General features: G+C 29.7%; 1 protein-coding gene across 1 annotated transcript; it reads right to left on the minus strand.

Moving 5' to 3' along the window:
- Window positions 1–18439: 18439 nt before the first annotated feature.
- LOC141710816 (uncharacterized) lies at window positions 18440–19302 on the minus strand. Its single transcript, XM_074513341.1, has one exon. The coding sequence runs from the start codon at window positions 19166–19168 to the stop codon at window positions 18596–18598; it is 573 nt and encodes a 190-aa protein (XP_074369442.1). The 5' UTR covers window positions 19169–19302; the 3' UTR covers window positions 18440–18595.
- Between the last annotated feature and the right edge of the window lie 413 nt (window positions 19303–19715).

Consider the following 19715-nt stretch of genomic DNA (forward strand, 5'->3'; position numbering starts at 1 on the left):
ATTTTAGGTATGTAGCAAATTCGTTAATTTAGTAATGAAATTTCATGTACTGATATATCTTTTTCTAAGATTTTATGATGTATAAAATATAATAAATATTTCTTCACAGATACTTTACAGAATAAGATTTTAATGAATGGTCCGAAAATATTGGTCCAAAATGTCAATTTTTAGCGTCAAATATAATTATATTCATTATTGTCACATCATCAAATAATTAATAATATAATATAAAAAAATTCATTTTAAATTAAAATGAATGAGTTGGATAAAATATAAGTAAATATGAATTTTTTTTCTTATAAAATAGAACTAGCATGAAACATAAAAACTATTTTAACACCAAAATTATTTTTTAACACTAAATTATAATATTAATTATAATTATTTTATATCTGGTATTTGAACTTGCTCGTATAGCTATTGAATAGTGCAAGTGAGTTATTTAGGCTACTAATTCGGGATTGCTAATCGGTAATCTAATTTAGTCTGATTTCCCATTTCTATAACCCCGTCTAATCATACATAAAATATTACTTTTTGATACTATAATATTTATATTACGCTTTTTTCTAAGTTAGTAAAATGGGCATCTTTGATATCAATTATTAGAGAATTTTCCAAAAAGATGATGCTAAAATGAGGTGAAAGAGTGAGAATGAAAATAATAAATTTGATCATATAGCAAAGTTGACATAAGATATTTGTATCATTGATCCAAAACTTAAAATTTGCGGCAAATTATTTCAAAATCCCATTCAGTAATGATTCAAATTTGATGTATGTATTCAAATTTTGATTAACACTATTTACTAATCCAAATTTGATTTAATATATAAGGCTTTATTATACTTTTAACCCCAATGTTTCATGAAATATATACATAAATCTTTAAAATTTAAAAGCGTACCTTTTGAATATTAAAATATAACATATGTACGTGTTAGCCCTATTTCCGGTAAAATTAATAAAAATTTAAATATCGGCGGATGAATGACAGAGATTATCTTAGATAAAATGTTAAAGTATATAAAATTTAAAAAGTTTGTATTAATGTGTATAAACTTTAAAAGTTCTGTGTTAAGGTGTATAAATATTAAAATTTCAAGGATAAAAACAAACAAATTTATCAACTCTCATTTTGATTATTGAACTCTATATGTTTGAATATGCACTCTTTTATCACCTTACCCAGATATATAAGATAGCCTCATTAAACTACTTCATATTCAACTTTGATATTAATCATGTTTTGATCCTTCTTCCAACTTAACGCGTTCTTAATACTTATGGCCGGTCATTTCTGATGACACAATTGCATTGACATTTTAGATTATTTAGCAGATTTTGATTTTGTGCGCTATTGACATTTTAGGTTGTTTATCAAATTTGTCATAATATTCTGTAACAAAATAAACAACTTTGCTAAAATAATTAATTTTAAATTATTGTTTGAAGATAATGTTTGAATTTTGTTGCCTTTGTCTAGGTTCATTGTTGAGGAAAATATTAACTTTTGACATAATAATTTAGGCCAGTAAATTTAATGAATTAATAGCGGATTATGTTTGAGTAAATTTTTTAATAATTAAGGTGTAACAACTTGAATATTTTTGTGTTTTTTTCCGTAGATAACCCGCAACTGCAAATCACGTGAATCAAAGTAAATACTTTTGGGTTCACGTAATAGCCTGCAAATCACGTGAATCCAATGTAAACCGCAAATAAGCGACAGACTCTGACTCATGACTCACGAGACATAATCATAAATTCTCTATCCGTGAGATTCGAATATGTGTACGAAAATTAAAATTTCAATGACAAACATAAATTAATTATGTTGAGTAACAGTATTAAACTTAAGAAAATTACTAGTTTACATCTGATATAAAAATTCGGACTATTTTAAATGGAAATAGTGTTAGTGATGTAAATGGGTTAGATCAGGAGGTTTGTTTTAAAATTTTAAGGATTCACGTGTATATTTCATAAAATTTCGAGGGTTAAATAAGTATAATAAAGCTAAAATATAATAATTCTTTTTTGTATATTTTAATTTATTCGATTTAAAATTGATTTATAACTATTTAATTACTTAATAAAAATAACATGTAACTGACATTTAATAAAAAATAGTTTTTCGTTAATTAAATATGCAATTTTAATGTTTTTTACCAATGTTAGAAAATTTTAGTTTTTAATTAAATGAATTAGTTAAATATAATATATATAGTTAACCGTAAATAAAAATTAAATTTAAGATTAGATAGTTTAATATAATTTTGCAAAAAAAAGATAGTTCAATACAATATTTAAATATTATAATATATGAATAGTAGTAATTTGAATCAAAAGATGGGAACATTGCTCAAATTTGTTAAAATTTTTAAATTTAAATCATAGTTTAGATGGGTTGTTGGTCTAAATTTAAATTTTAGATTAAAATTGCTTCTTCGAGATGCTTTTATAGATCAAGCTGTTTAAGGTGATAGCTTTTGCTGAGAGAAATTAGAAATGTTTGGAACTACATTTGAACCTAGCATGGTGGAATGTTGTCTCTTTTTTTTTTTAAATTAAATCAACTTTTTCATTATGTTCCTCCCATACGATAGAAGCAATGAAAGGGGAATATCCCTTTCAGTAAAACTATAACATGAGAAAAATATATATACTCCTCATCATAATTATTTCGCGTTCTACTATTGGATTGACAGTCGAGCGTTTTTAATTTTAAACTACACAATAACATCCGGTGATTACAAGCTGTTACCAATTGAGTTTAGAGTGAGTTAAAATGTCCATATTACAACAATTATTTCAGGGAGGAACTTCCTATAACTTCAATTTTGGTAGAGTTTGGTCGAGTGAGTTAAAACGTATATAATAATTGCTAAGAGTAATTTCAACAAGAATCTAATTTTTTCTTCAAAAATAATATAAATAAATAAAAACTGTTATGTGTAAATTGTTATGGATTGTAGAGAAATTATAAAATCATGTTTTATGATTTATATATCTGTGTGCCTTCCCTCTTTAGGGTTATCAGATATAGAAAAACGATCCCTAATCAATTTGGTATCAGAGCTAGAAAATAGGCCGAGACGATGAACAGTAAATCACTGTAGCAAATAGTAGAAAAGTTCAAAATTTCGGAATGAATAGTAATCAATAAATAGTAACCGATGAATAGTGAAAATTAAATAGTAATATGAATAGTAAAAAACGAAATATCAATATTAAAAATTAAATGAGGCCTCCAGCAAAAAGACTAAGAGATAATAATAAATGTTATGAGTCTAAAATAATAGCAAATCTATTAATTTATTTTATAGTAGAAAATAAAGAAACAAAACAAATGTGTAAGAAAAATCTATATAGACAGTTAATATATTTATATAACTAAAATAAATAAATATTCGATTTATGGAAGATTATAAGTTAGAAAATATTAAAATGATAGCAGATAAAAACTTTACTTTCAATAAAGATATAAATCAACATATTGAAAGTTGTAAAATAAGTATGCAAATAATAAATGAAAAATTAGATATTATAGCTAGGTTAAGAACAATGTTGAAAGAGAGAGACGAAAAAATTAGAAGACTGGAAGAAGAAAATCTTTTAATAAAACGAGAAAAATTTATTAAAGAAATAAATTTAGAAATTCAAATAAAAGACTTAAAAGAAGTATTAGCTGAACAATATAAATTAATAAATGATTTAAGGCAAAAAATTAAAAAATGAATTGGATAGATCCAAATGCAATAACTAGAAATAATAAAAAATTAAAGAATTAATAAAAAATCAAGAAAAACTAGAAATAGCATTAGATAAATTGCAAGAAAGAAAAAATGAAATTAAATGGACAAGAGAAAATAGGGATGAAATAATAAGATGTTATCAACAACTTGGAAATATGATAATAACATTTAGAAATAATAAACTAAAAATATAAGGACTTAAAAGAATAATTTTATCAAGTAATATAACTGGATAATAATACAGTTTGAAAAAATCAAGTGAAAAACAAGATGTATATTATCAAATGGATGAATACGAAGAAAGAACATCACAAACTCTAAGTTTTAAACCGGATATATATAATCAAATCCAAAGTGAAACAGAAGAACTAACAATAAAAAAGATATTCAAAATATCATATTTTGAAAGAAATAAAGAAATTAGATATATAGCTCAAAAATATGAAAATGTAATAGACATAGATACCATAAATGGAAAAGCAAAAATAAATTTAATAACAGATGGTTTGATAAAAAGAGAACTATCTAAATTAAAACAAAAATAAGCAAATAAACTAAAAAATATTTATTTTGGAGCAATAGAATTTACAATAAAAGCATATTTTCATAAAAATATTGATACTCCTATACAGATATGTACTAGACGATAGAATAATAGGAAATATACATGATTCATTAATAGCAGTAGTAAAAAGAAACTTAATATATCAGACATTAAAATTTATAATACAACCTGATTTTAGCATATCATTAAGAGATGAAAATAAAGAAAGATCTTTAACATTATATTATAAATTAGATAGAATAAAAATACATAAGGGAAGTAAAGTAATTAGTATAGAAACTAAAATAGTATATGCTATGACTGGAAACCATCATGTAAAGAAACAAACGGAATTAGGAATAATAGTACCAAAATTATATAATGATATATTAGAAAAAATTGAACATAAAGAAGAATCTCAAATAACAATTCCAGAAGAATTTACAATAGACTTTAGCAATAGACAAATAATTCCAACACAAAGAATTAAACCAATATTGGAAGGATCTAGATTAAGTTTTAGAAGAGAACAAAACCCTATAAAATTAGTTAGATCAATGAGTATGACCAGTAGAAAATTAAATTTAATAAAATTACCGTGTTATGAATCAGATAAATTAAGAATAAAAACAATAATATTTAATGGAATATTTGCCAAAGAAGTCATAACAGAAATAAATACTGGAGCAACAAAAAGTCAAATACATATAACTGAAGTTGACTCAAACAAATGTGAGGAAATAGAACCTCAAATAATAACTGAACCAAATAGTTCGAGAGAAACAATAATAACAAAAGGTATAAAATTAAGATTAAAAATTTTAGACTTAGAATATAATATAAGTCTAGGAGTGATAAAAAATGACGTTAGTTATCAACTATTATTAGGAATGGATTTCTTAAATGAAATAAAATATAATATAACGAATGAAGGAATAGAAATAAATGATCAGAATAAATTAAGATTTATAGACAGAATATGAACCCTGAAAAGGAGGTAAACGAGAAGAAAGATGAAATAGAAACTATTAATAAGATAATAAAAGAAACATTAATTATGTCTCAAGAAAAGGAACTACAATACTTAATAGAAAAAGAAAAACTAGAGGAATAATTAAAAGAATTAGAGAAAATAAAAGGTAAGAAAAGAAAAACATGGATAGTTGAAGGAGAATGGAGAAAACGAGTTTATAAATATGAATAGTACTGAAAACCAAATAAAAGATATTTGGAACGAAATATTTATAAAAGAAAGTTTAAACGCTATATTAAAAAAGATGGAAGAAAATCAAGAAATCAATAGAAAAATAATTAAGGAAGAAATAACAGCGTTATGGAATATGTCAGAAATCCCAATCTTTAAACAAATATTAGATAAGTTAACCATTATACAAAATAGTTTAGAACAAAATAAAGAAAAGAAAATAATTAAAGACGAAACAGAAGAACCAGAAATAGTACCTATAACAGTAATAGGAAGAACTAAAGAACCTATATTAATGGATATAAGCAAATCGAAACCGAAAATGACTATAGGGGTTAAAAGAGCAATAAATGGTTTAGCAGAACTTCATAAATCAGGAAAATTCTAGAAAAATGTCTATAACAGAACATAGTGCTATAACATTTCTTAAAAAACATGGAAAAGAGTTAATGGAAAAAGAAAGACAAAAATATCAACCTATAAAACAAGAAATAAGAAAACATGAATTAGAAGAATTAAGAAAAGAAAATGCTAAATTAAAAACTAAATCCAATATAGAATGGTTAAATAAATATAAATTTTATAAAAAAAAATATAAACCCAAAAGAAAGAATTAAAAGAAACAAAGTTAAAAGTAATAAATGTATTAAAAGAAATAGATAATTTAAAAAATGAGATTAATCAATTAAAAATAGAATTAAAAGGAAAGGAAATTATTAAGTCTGACGATAGTAATCCAGAAACGAACAAAGAACAAGATGAGAGCAGTAATACAAGTGAATCAGATAGTAATCTAGGAGAAGAATGATTAAATTACTTAGAGGAATCAGATAATGAGGAAAAGGAAATGATAATAAAAGAAAATAAAGAAATATTAGAAGCCCTTGGAAAAACCGTAAATGCAATCATAACAAATGAAGAAAAAAGCGATGAAAGTGATGTAGAAGAAAGAGAAACTTCGCATAAACAAACAAATTATGAAACCGAATCAGATAATATAATGGATGAAGAAGCATACCCAGAAGAACAAATAGAAGATCATATAATAAATAATATTAAAATGCCAGGAAATATACCTATAGGACAACAAAATGAAGTACAAGATTTCATAGGATCAATAAACCAAAGAATAAATATAAATGGATATTTTCTAGATTTAGATAATGTCTACGACGATCAAGAAATAAGTAGAAAAATAAAAGATTGAAATTTAGGGATGTATATAGCTTTAATGAATTCAAAAAATATAGAAGATCTGGATTATGTTTTTGAACTAATATCAAAAACAATTGTAGGAAAAACAACATTTTGGTTAGAAAATATTATTTATGAATTAAAAGGACAAGTAAGAACGTATGCTAGAAGCTGGAAAGATACGTTAAACGCATTTGATATATTATTAAAAAGAGAATTTCTAGGAGAAAGATGGTTTGTAGCTCAAGAAAATATAACAGTAGAAAGAAAATTAGAGATAACAATGTATCTAAATAATATGAAATGCTGTAGGATTAGTAAATTACCAGAATATACTATAAGTTTTACTAAATTCTTTTATGAAGCTAAGTTTTTACCTAATGAAAGCTTAGTATATCAACAACTGTATTATGATCATTTACCTTCACCTTATAATACCGAAATAACTAAAGAATATAATAATCTAGAACCTAAGAAAAATACATTAGGAGAAAGAATTAGATTATTAAGAGCATATTTAACTCGAAAATGTGAGGAATATATAATTCAACAGAGAATTAAAAAGGATAAAAAACAAGGATTAAGAGAAATCTGTAATTTCACAGAGAAAAAATTAATATTTGGATGTGATAATCAAAATTATAAAACTAGAAAGAAATATAGGAAATATAGAAAAACAGATTATAATGAATATTATAAAAAACAAAATAAAACCTATAGACCTTATAAACCATTTAATCGAAGATTTAAAAGAAGAAAATTTAAAAAATATAGAAATACTCCTGAAAATAGAAAGAGATTTAGATATAAGAGAAAGTTTAGAAAAAGAAATAAAACAAAAATAGCAGATTGTAAATGTTGGAACTGTAATGAAAAAGGACATTATGCAAATAAGTGTCCTAAATTACAACAAAAAGGAGTAAAATACATAGATACTACCAAATTAATAATGAAATTAGAATATATAAGAGAAGATAATAATAACTGGTATGATGAAGAAGTATTTTATATAAGTGAGACAGAACCAGAGGAAATAAATTATATAAATGAAAATGATAGTGATGATGAAAGTTTAATTACTGAATAAAATAGAATGGTAGCAATATATATTGAAGCACAGGTAGAATATAAACCTACTAAATATATAAAATAAAAGATATTTATAGATAGTGGAGCAGATATCTGTTTAACTAAAGAAGAAGTATTTACTCAACACAAATGGAAACGTACTAAAAATAGAATAATTGTAACAAGATTCAATAACCATAAAAAAGAAATAGATATAATTGCAGAAATTGTAAGATTTATATTAGGAAAAACAAGGTTTAGGTTACCTATAATATACCAGGAAAATAATATGAAACAACAGATGTTACTAGGAAATAACTTTTTAAATTCTTTTAAAACTCAAATAATAAAACAAGACATGCTAAGTTTGTTAACACCTTGCGAAAAATGGATAGTATTAAAAAGAATAGTACCTGTAAAGTCAATAGAAATAAGTAATATTAAAGCAGAAAGAAAAACTAATTTAGAACTATTAAAACAGAAATATTTAAAAGCCTTAGAAATAAATTTTGGAGAACATCCAATGAAGTTATGGGAAAAAGAAAAAATATACGCTGAAATAAAACTAATAAATTCTAATGATATAATTAGAAATAGACCGATAAGATATAGTCCAACAGATCAAAAGGAGTTAGGAGTTCAAATAAAAGAATTATTAAACTTAGGACTAATAAAAGAAAGTAAAAGTCCGAATAGTAGCCCAGCATTTTTAGTAAGAAATCATAATGAAGTAAAAAGAGGAAAAGCTAGAATGGTAATAGATTATCGAGAACTAAATAAAAAGACTATATTTGATGGATATTTCCTACCATATAAAAGAAATTTAATAAACCAAACAAGTAATAAAAAATGGTTTAGTAAATTTGATTGTAAAAGCGGATATTGGCAAATAAAATTAACTAAAGAATCTAGATGTTTAACAGCATTTTGTGTACCATAAGAACATTATGAATGGATAGTACTACCATTTGGATTAAGAACAGCCCCACAAATATTCCAAAGAAGAATGGATAACATATTTAGAGAAATGAATGATTTTATTCTAGTATATATTGATGATATATTAATATTTAGTGATAATTAACAGATCATTCGAAACATCTAGATATATTTATTCAGACTATTAGAAAACATGGAATACTATTATCGGAAAAGAAATCAGAAATATTTAAACATAAAATAAAGTATTTAGGATATATTATAGATTCTGAAGGAATTCAACTACAAGAACATATTTCAACAAAAATAAGGAATTTTAAAGAAACTTTAGAAAATAAAAAAGAAGTACAACAATTCTTAGGAATAGTAAATTACGCTTCAGATTATATAAAAGACTTACCAAAATTAAGGAAACCACTACAAGACTTAATAAAGAAAAATAAAACTTTTGAATGGAAAGAAGATCATACAAATGCAATAAGAATACTAAAAACAAAGGTAGAAAATTTACCTAAACTACTATTACCCAAAGATAGTGATCAATTAGAATTATTTACAGATGCTAGTGATATAGGATGGGGAGCAGTATTAGTAGCTTTTGAAAAAGATGATATTGATAAAGAAAACCCTTTAATATGTGGATATGCAGCTGGAACTTGGAAACCCAATGAAAAGAATTATCATATTAATGAAAAGGAATTATTAGCGGTAAAATTAGGAATTAAAAGATTTCATTATGATTTACTACCTGTAAAATTTGTTGTAAGAACAGATACTAGTCAAGTAAGATCATTTATATTCAATAAAATTGACCCTTTACCAGAATTAAATAAAAGAAGAAATTGGCAAGCATTTTTTAGTTGTTATGATTTTATTATTAAAAATATATCAGGTACTAAAAATATTCTTGTAGATTTTCTTAGTAGAGAACATGGACAGGGATAACAAGAATATTCAACCGATAGAAATGATACTAGAAGAAATCAAGAGGAAGAATGAACAAATTGCAATCTTGACCCAAGAAGTTAATAACCTCATAAAAAATCTTGAAGGAGCTATAAAACTTATCAAAAATATTACACCCCAAACTTTTGTATCAAGACTAGCTACAACTCCTACAATATCAACCCTTACCCAAACAGAAATATCCAAACCAGAACAACCAAAACTTCAAGTTTCTATATCAGACATAATTAAATATCCAAAAGAATATATAGAAGCCTTTGAAAATATAACAAAATTTTACGACTACAAGTCCAATAATACCATCCTCAGAACTGGAAAGTTTAGTAAATATCCAAGGTATATCTGCAAAGAAGACTCTGATCCTAAAGTGGTAGAAAGCTTATTAATGTTGGGATTTATTGATAAAATCATGGTTGATGAAACATTAAGAAGCATATCAAAACTTCCACCACTAATAGTTGAAAGCGTTAGTGCAATGATGCATCATATGGACCAGGAAAAATATATGGAGTACAGGTATTTGATGCTTGTACCGACTTTGTAGGAAAACCAATAATAATATGCCAGATATTCAAGTATGGTAGAAATACTACTATAGAAGGCGATAATACTAGTCTCAAGTCTCCTATGCCATGCACAATAGAAGGATTTCAAGAATGGATGTCAAATAAAAGAGCAATTGGATTATCAGTTCTAAAATCCAAACTTGAAGATCTTATAAAAGGAAAGAAGGCATGTGTATTAGGAACAAGTATGAAGGGAAATGTAGAAGAAATACTAACATTATATTATAATAATGATGTGTTGAAAACAGATACAAGTGACTTAGCAAGTATGCATAATAGGATAACTGGTGGAAATTACAATCATGCCCCGCAAACCAAGGAGTTTTTCAAGGCAATTATTACAGGACAAAGAAAGAAGTCTGTAGTAGTTTTAAAACCCTTAGTAAAGGAAGAATCATGTTCTAATCCTTTCGAGTAAGATTGTAATAATTCCTGTTATTTCAAAATGTAATACTAAAGTAATTTTATGGCCCAAACAAAGTTTGGTGACCATAACATATTAGAAAATGATTCTACGGCCCAATGAAAATTGGTGACTGTAATATATATTTTTATGGCCCAATGAAAATTGGTGACTGTAATATATGTTTCTACGACCCAATAAAATGAAAATTGGTGACTGTAATATATGTTTCTACGACCCAATAAAAATTGGTGATTGTAATATATTAGCAAATAGAAACAGACAAAATTATGGAATCCTAGATAAAAGAAAAAAGACATAAGGTGTCAAAAAGAGTGGAAGAAATAAAGTCGACGGAAGAAAAACTTGCAAAAGAAGACAGAAGAAAAAGAAGACGGAAGAAAAATTGCAAAAGAAGACAGAAGAAAAAGTTGAAAAAGTTGAAAAAGAAGACATAAAGAAAAAAGAAGACAGAAGAAAAAGAAGACGGAAGAAAAATTGCAAAAGAAGACAGAAGAAAAAGTTGAAAAAGAAGACATAAAGAAAAAAGAAGACAGAAGAAAAAGAAGACGGAAGAAAAGATTGCAAAAGAAGACAAAAGACGGAAGAAAAACTTGCAAAAGTTGAAAGAAAAAGAATATTATGTCGGAAAAGTATATCATTTAATAGAAATCTCTCCTTCTATAAAAGAGGAGAATTGTAACAAAAGAATCATCAGTATTTTTATGAGTTTAAAAAATCCATCACTTGCTTAAGTTGTTTTCTCTCTGAGTTTTCATATACAAAATTCTTTTCTATATACATTAATGGCAAGTTAAAAACCTTACCTCTGCAATATATAACAAGATAACATACAGTTTATATATATATATTTAAGCTGAAATTCATATAGATCAAGTACCTAATAAACATCAACTATTATAATAATTATAAAGATGAAGAAACAAGGAACGGTAGATAGTCCGTTGAGACGCCAGGAGTTGCAGAGCCCAAGATGACGGGGAAGTCGAAATAGGGCATATCATTCACCAGGGACTCCGGTGAGCTGTTCTTGATTCATCAACTTTATAATTATTATAATAGTAGATATTTATTAGGTACTTATAAAGAAAAGGAGAACTGGATCACGCATATGAGAACCATTTTTTATATTATTAAATAAAAAGAGGAGAGAAAATATACTTCTCATGTTTGAGGAAAGATTTGAAGATATTAAGTTTTTAGAGACTATTTTAGTTTTGAATTTTTCAAAATATGATTAAAGATAGTTTATAAAGAGGGTGTTGGAGTTGTTCAAAATTATGAGTTACAAAATTTGTTTGTAAGATGTAGAATTGTAGTAATATTTTAATTGGAAGTTAGATAACTTATAAACCATTTTCGATAATACATGGGGACACGGAGAGAATACTCCAAAATAAGAGGGAGCTAATTCAGTATTCACCGAAACTAACCAGAGTACATGTGCGCAGACCAAAATCATTGACAATCTCAATTTTAAAATCATCAGTACAGTGACAACATGTTTAGTTTTATCGAGCCTTAACTCAGCATCCAATATTAGTTTTCAACATGTCACACGGAATTACCGAAGTTGGAACGTTACATTATTGCACAAGTCAATTTACCGATAAGAATTTTAAACACAAATTAAATATTTATCATATACTCTTCAGGTAGAAGTTAACGGGAACATTTTTATATGCAGTTGGGGCCAGAGGAGGAATCAAGATAGTTAACCAAGTCTCAAGAATCTTAGAACTTGCACTGTGAAGACCAAAGTGTAGTCGGAAAAGGGGATTAATTTAGTTCATCCCAGTTAGAATATTAATTTCTTGTTGACATCCAAAATTTACCATCGATTTATTTTAATCCCGGCTCTTTCAGCGCCCCTTTTCTTTGTCAAACTCAGTTGTATAGTGGCAGTAGTAGCAAGTTTCCTCTTTTCTTTACATTGTCAAGGAGAGGGAGGGGGCAGTCGGGCAGACATGGATTAAAGCAAAACAAGAAAGCAAGAGCTGCATTGAATATTTATCTGAGATATAACGAATAATTACAATCCAGTTCTTGTAAGACTAGTATAAAACTAGAGAGATGAAATGTAAAACAGGTCTAAATCTAGAGAGAAAGAGAAAAGCATTAGAGTGTATTGATTGTGTTTTACAGATTACAAGTTGTTACTCAAAAATGAAAAAGAACTATGCTTATATACATTTCTACTCTAATTGACAGTTAGTGAAAAGTTTGTTATAACTAATCGTTGACTTCTAGCTAAGTTGACTACTCATCTTGAATAAGTTACATATACAGAATATATCAAGTAATGTGTCCAATATGTCTAACACCCCCCTCAAGTTGGAGGTTGGAGAAGACAAACCCAACTTGCCAAGAAGAGTACGATGCTGTATGCCAGTTAAAGGTTTAGTTAACACATCTGCCAATTGAAACTTTGTAGGGACGTAAGATAGAGAAATGAGTCCAGAAAGAAGCTTTTCCCGAACAAAGTGACAGTCTAAGTCATTGTGCTTAGTACGCTCATGATAAACAGGGTTCTTGGCGATGTAAATGGCTGCTTGACTATCAGATTTAACTGGAACAGGTCTGACATCAGGAACTTCAAGTTCGTGTAAGAGACGAGTTAACCAAGAAAGTTCCGCAGTAAGTCGTCTTAAGGAACGATATTCAGCCTCAGCAGAGGATAAAGAAACAGTATGTTGTTTCTTTGATTTCCAGGAGATCAGATTACCACCAAGCAGAATGACATAGCCTCTAACAGATTTTCTAGTATTTGGACATGAAGCCCAATCTGCATCACAGTAAGCCTCGAGAGTAAAGGAAGAGGTCTTGTTAAAAAACAATCCTTGAGTAGGATTAGCACTGATATATCGCAGAACGTGAAGAACCGCATCCCAGTGAGGTTGTTTAGGGGCTGACATAAATTGACTCAAGTGCTGGACACAAAAGGAAAGATCAGGTCTTGTATTAGTGAGAAAATTTAATTTACCTACAAGTTGCCTGTATAGTGAGGGATCATCAAAGGCATCCCCTTGATCAGGTTGAAGTTTGATATTAAGATCCAAGGGAGTGACCACAGGAAATGTTGTAGAACAATGAAATTCAGCAAGCAAGTCTATAGTGTATTTCTTCTGAGAAACCACCATCCCATCAGGAATTTCAGTAAATTCTAAACCCAGAAAATAGTGTAGTTTGCCTAAATCTTTGATTTTGAACACAGAGTCCAAATAAGCTTTAATGTCCGAGATCTCAGAAGAATCATTACCAACCACCAAAATATCGTCTACATACACAGCAAGATAGACAACCATAGAGCCATTTTTCTTATAAAATAGAGAACTATCATTTTGAGAAGAAGTGTAGCCTCTGGAAAGTAGAGTAGTACAGAGTTTAGTATGCCATTCCCTAGAGGCCTATTTGAGGCCATAAAGGGATTTTATCAGTTTACATACTAGATTGGGATCAGAAAGATGTAAGCCAAGAGGAGGTTTCATGTAAATTTCTTCATGTAATTCACCATGTAAAAATGCGTTATTTACGTCAAGATGAGTCATAGACCAACCCTTTTTTACAGCAGTAGCAACTAAACTTCGAATAGTAGTCATCTTGACCACAGGGGAAAAAGTTTCTTTGTAGTCAATACCCTCTCTCTGTGTGAATCCTTTCACTACCAATCTGGCTTTATATCGTTCTATACTATCATCTGAAAGTTGTTTGACCTTGAATACCCATTTACAGGAGATGGGTTTCTTTCCTGGAGGTAATGAAACAAGTTCCCAGGTGTTATTTGATTCTAAAGCTGAGAATTCAGCTGCGATGGCCTTTTGCCACTCAGGATATTGAATAGCAATAGCATATGAGGCTGGTTCAGCAAGAGGGAGCTCAGGAGGAATTGGAACCACAGAATGACAAAAAGATTGTGAATGAATTGGTGCAGGATGAACGGTGCATTCAAAAACTAGTGTGCAGAAATAAGAAGAAGAAATACAATGTACAGAAGAATATGGATGCACGTAGTCATGTAGATAAGGCGGGAGTTTTTGGGTTCTGGTAGATTTTCTAAGTATAGGATCAGAATGACGCGAAGTGGAATCAGAAGTAATTGAATTGTCAGAAGTATTGTCTGGTGGATTTGTATGAGAGTGAGGAGTTTGAGAACCTGAAGAAATGGCAATGTCATGTAATTGTGAAGAAGCTGGTGAATCTATATCCTCTACTGGTAAAGGACAGAAATGTGAATCAGTGGATTTAATATAAGGAAACACATCCTCATGAAAAACAGCATCTCTAGATATGCAAATTGAATGGTTTGTTAGATTTAGAAACTTATAGGCTTTCTTTCCAAAAGGGTAACCCAAAAAAATGCAAGGAATAGCTCTAGGAGAGAATTTATCTCTGTTTGGTTTAGTGGTGGAAACATAGGCTAAACATCCAAAAGGCTTAAGATGGTCATAAGAAGGTGCAGATCCAAATAACAGATCATAAGGAGAAACTCCATTGAGTAATTTTGAGGGAAATCTGTTTATTAAGTATGTAGAGGTAAGTACACAATCCTCCCAAAATTTATGTGGCAAATTAGAGTGGAAGAGTAAGGCTCTGGAGGTTTCAAGAAGGTGTTTGTGTTTTCGTTCCACTACACCATTTTGTGGTGGTGTATGTGGACAAGAAGTTTGATGAATGATACCCTTGGTCAGGAAATAGTTTGTGGCATTAGTACTAGATCCTAATTCCAAAGCATTGTCTGTTCTCACAATTTGAACAGTGCTGTGGAATTGAGTCTCAACAAAAGCAATGAACTGTGTAAGGTAAGTAAAAGCAGTGCTTTTACAACTTAACAAGTGGGTCCAGGTTGATCTAGTGAAATCATCAACAATTGTAATAAAATATCTGCATTTGTTATAAGTGTGAACAGAATAAGGACCCCAAAGATCCACACGAAGAAGCTGAAATTTACTAGTAGTTTGAATTTGACTATGTGGAAAAGGGAGTCTGTGTTGTCTGGCTTTAGCACAAATTTCACAGCAAGACAACTGTTTAAAACTGGTGGCATCAATATTACATATTGATTTGAGTTTAGACATAGGTAAATGCCCCAGCCTGGCATGCCAAATTACAGCAGAAGTATTTTTATTACAACTGAAAGAAGAAATAGAATTCAAAGAAACCGTAGAAGCTTGTGATGGTGAAAATGGATAGGAGAAGATATAGAGGCCCCTCTGAGAATCACCAAGGGCCAGTGGCTTCTTCAGAGAATGGCCCTGCAGATAGCAAGTAGTGGGAGTAAAGTGAGCATTACAATTAAGCTGTTGTGTTAATTTGCTTATGGAAAGCAAATTATATTTGAAATGCGGAACATATAACACATTAGTCAAAGTGATGTCATTGTTGAGGAAAACAGTACCACTATGAGAAATGCTAATTAGCTGATCATTTGGTAAAGAAATTTGTAACGGTTGTGGTAAAAGTTTCAATGAAGAGAACAATGATTTAATATAGCACATGTGGTCACTTGCACCACTGTCTAAAATCCAACTGGCATGATGAGAATCAGTAAAGCATGCAAATGAAGGAAGGATAGACATATTACCAGCAAAGTGTGCAGAAGAGTGAATTGTATCTGAAGCTTGACTCTGAGCAGATTTTAGTAAGTTCACAAGTTGAGAATAGATTTCAGGAGTAAGACCTTTAGATGAACGGTTGATCTGAGATGATGAAGCAGCCTGTGTTCCATTGTTGGAGTTTATAGCAGTATTTTCTATTTGATCAGACAATTCAGCTTGAGCAACAATTTTCTTTGGTTTGTTGAATTTAAAATCAGCTGGAAAACCATGTAGTTTGTAGCACTTTTCAATTAGATGTCCTGGTTTCTTGCAGTAGTTGCAGTGAAGTTTTCTTGTATCATTTCCAGGTTTCTTAGAGAAACTATTATAAGGAGCAGTATTTCCAAACTGACCAGAAGGATAGGATCTTGAAGAGTTAATATTCAGAGATGCAAAGTCTGTCATAAAGTGACTGGTAGAATGAATTTCCCTTTGAGTTTCTTCCTGTAATAACAGACTGTAAACCTGTCCAACAGAAGGAAGAGGGGATTTCATAAGGATGGAACCTCTCATAACATTGAAAGAATCATTTAAACCCATTAAGAACTGAATAACTCTCTGATCTTGTTGAAACTTAGAGATTTTCTGTGAAGCACCACATGTACATCCACATTGGCAAACTGGTATTAAACACAAAGAGTCTATGTCATCCCACAGTACTTTGAGCTTGGTAAAGTAATCAGCCACACTGGAATTGCCTTGAGAAATATCTGTTAATTCCTTGTGCAATCCAAACAATTGTGCTCCATTAGACACACCATATCTCTCTTCCAATTCCATCCAGATTTCACGAGCAGAACTTGAATAAATGACACTTCGTCCAATAGACTTGGACAAGGATCCAAGGATCCAGCTGATGACCATATCGTTACAACGAGACCAGCTTTTAAACATAGGAGACTCAGAATTAGGTTTAGGAATAGAACCATGAATGAAACCGATTTTGTTTCTGGCAGAAAGTGCAATGGTCATAGAACGTTTCCAACTACTAAATCCAGTCCCGTCAAATTGATCACTAACGAGTTTCATGCCAGGATTGTCAGAAGATTGAAGATGTAACGGATTGTCCTGGTTAAATTATGGATTTGTATTATCATTTCCAGCACTACTGGTATTAGAAGATTCAGCCATGACAGATCGATGATCGAAACAAAAAATCAATCGATGAAAACAAGCTAATCGATGTTACAAGATTGTGATTATATTTATGAAGAAGATGAATCAAACATAACAAGTATGAACACTGTAAGTATTTGTGTATCTATATTTCATATGTCAAGGATTAACGATGCGGAAGCAGTGATTGTATCGAAACTGAATTAAGAAGCAAGAATCAAGGCAAATCGAGAACTAGATCGAGATTTACAAATAAACGAAAGAGATATTGTAAATGAATAAAAGAGATTGAGATATATTCAACGAAGGAGATTTGTAAAAGAACGATCGCACCTAGTTTATGAATGACGATCGATCAGAAATTGCCGGAGAACTCATCGTCGGAGTCATCGAAAAGATGTAATTCACCGGAAACTTCATCGTTGCAATTGAAGATCTGCTCTGATACCATGTAAGACTAGTATAAAACTAGAGAGATGAAATGTAAAACAGGTCTAGATCTAGAGAGAAAGAGAAAAGCGTTAGAGTGTATTGATTGTGTTTTACAGATTACAAGTTGTTACTCAAAAATGAAAAAGAACTATGCTTATATACATTTCTACTCTAATTGACAGTTAGTGAAAAGTTTGTTATAACTGATCGTTGACTTCTAGCTAAGTTGACTACTCTTCTTGAATAAGTTACATATACAAAATATATTAAGTAATGTGTCCAATATGTCTAATAGTTCTTAATAGTTCTTGTCTAGTTGAGTTCTTTAAAACAATTCTCAACTTCTTTCTAACTAGTGAAACCAAGTTTTTGGTCAGAACTAGTAAAATTAAGTTGAATGGACCTAGATTACTGAATTTTGATCAATCAAAACAACTTATTAAAGTTTGCAGATTACGAATTTGTGTCCGGTCCAGAACTTTATCTCAGATTACAGAGCTCCGGCAATTAATGTTTTAAGTTATTATAACCTGAGGCATGAGGGCTCGCAAAAAACTTAATGCCATAAAACACAGCAATCTCAATAGCAACTGAAGAAAAAAAAAAGGAATATTTAAGTATAAATTCATGTCTAAACTACAGAGGGTAAGTAGAGAGATTTCTAAAAGCATGAAGTCCACAATTCTATTAAATGTAAGCTTACACAAATAGCACCTCTCAACATGCACAAGACAAATCAACTCCAATTAACATTACAGGCCAATAGTACTACTAAACATCAAGAACCTCACACACTTCTAGCCATCATCTCTTGAAACATCCTGTATGATTCTTGTTTCTCCAACAAAAACTTCTCGTGGCAGTTAGCAATGAACATATCAGCAAGCTTGTCAATCTCATTCATATCTTCAGTTTTAGACTCCTCCTGAACCTTTCGTTCAAGCCAATGGAGGTACCCGGAAAGCTGTGATTCCTCAATGTCGCTGCATCCGGGCGATATAATAGAATTCCATGTGTTATCATGATAAATATGACTAATAGGTGAGGGCACCGGTAACACGTGAGAGGAACACCAATTGTAGTGTAGTCTAAAGGAACCAAAAAAAAGTTTGTTTTTGTTTTTTTGCCTCCTAGTAGGTTGTATAAAGTTTAGGAGCTGGATTTCCTTAATAAGATCAATGAGGATGGATTTGGCCTTGGTGAGAGCACGAGCGATGCGACACAAATGTGACAAAATGTATGTGTGAACAATACTTTTGAGTTTCATGGTGCTTAAGGCCGTAGGGGAAGAAGAAGATGGAGATTTGACACAGAAAACATGCAGGGAGTGGGGAGAGTTTAGATGAGAGGGACCAGCCATTTTTGTGGTAGGGGATAATATGAACAGTTCCTGTAACTTGATTTATAAAGGGAGACGTTTACAAACCAAACCAACACTACATGTTAGGTAATTAAATAAAGTGGAAACAACTTTGCATATATATTAAAATTGAACTTGTAATTGCCATTGTTTTGACACTAAGGCAGAAGCTTGTGCATGATCTCATATGGTACTTGTTTAGTTTAAAGGACCACTAGAAATGGTAAACGCAATAGGCCTTGGTTATATCACAATTTAATATTAAACTTAAGTATTGCTTAAGAAAGACTTCACAAAAATTGTAATTCATTTCCAAGGAATATTTTATTTGTATAAGGGCCACTGCATTTGCAATTGCATGAACTATAGCAAAATCGAAGAATAACACATGCATAAATTATGTTGATCTTATTTATGATTAATAGCAAAACCAGGCATAATAAATATCTCATAAAAATATGTTCATAATTCTGACAATTACTAATCTGAACCCCCTCACTCGAAAGCCCATTTATGGGTCGAAGAGTGGAACACCGGCACCCATCTT

This window comes from Apium graveolens, chromosome 3, assembly GCF_009905375.1.
Source record: "Apium graveolens cultivar Ventura chromosome 3, ASM990537v1, whole genome shotgun sequence".
Classification (NCBI taxonomy): domain Eukaryota; kingdom Viridiplantae; phylum Streptophyta; class Magnoliopsida; order Apiales; family Apiaceae; genus Apium; species Apium graveolens.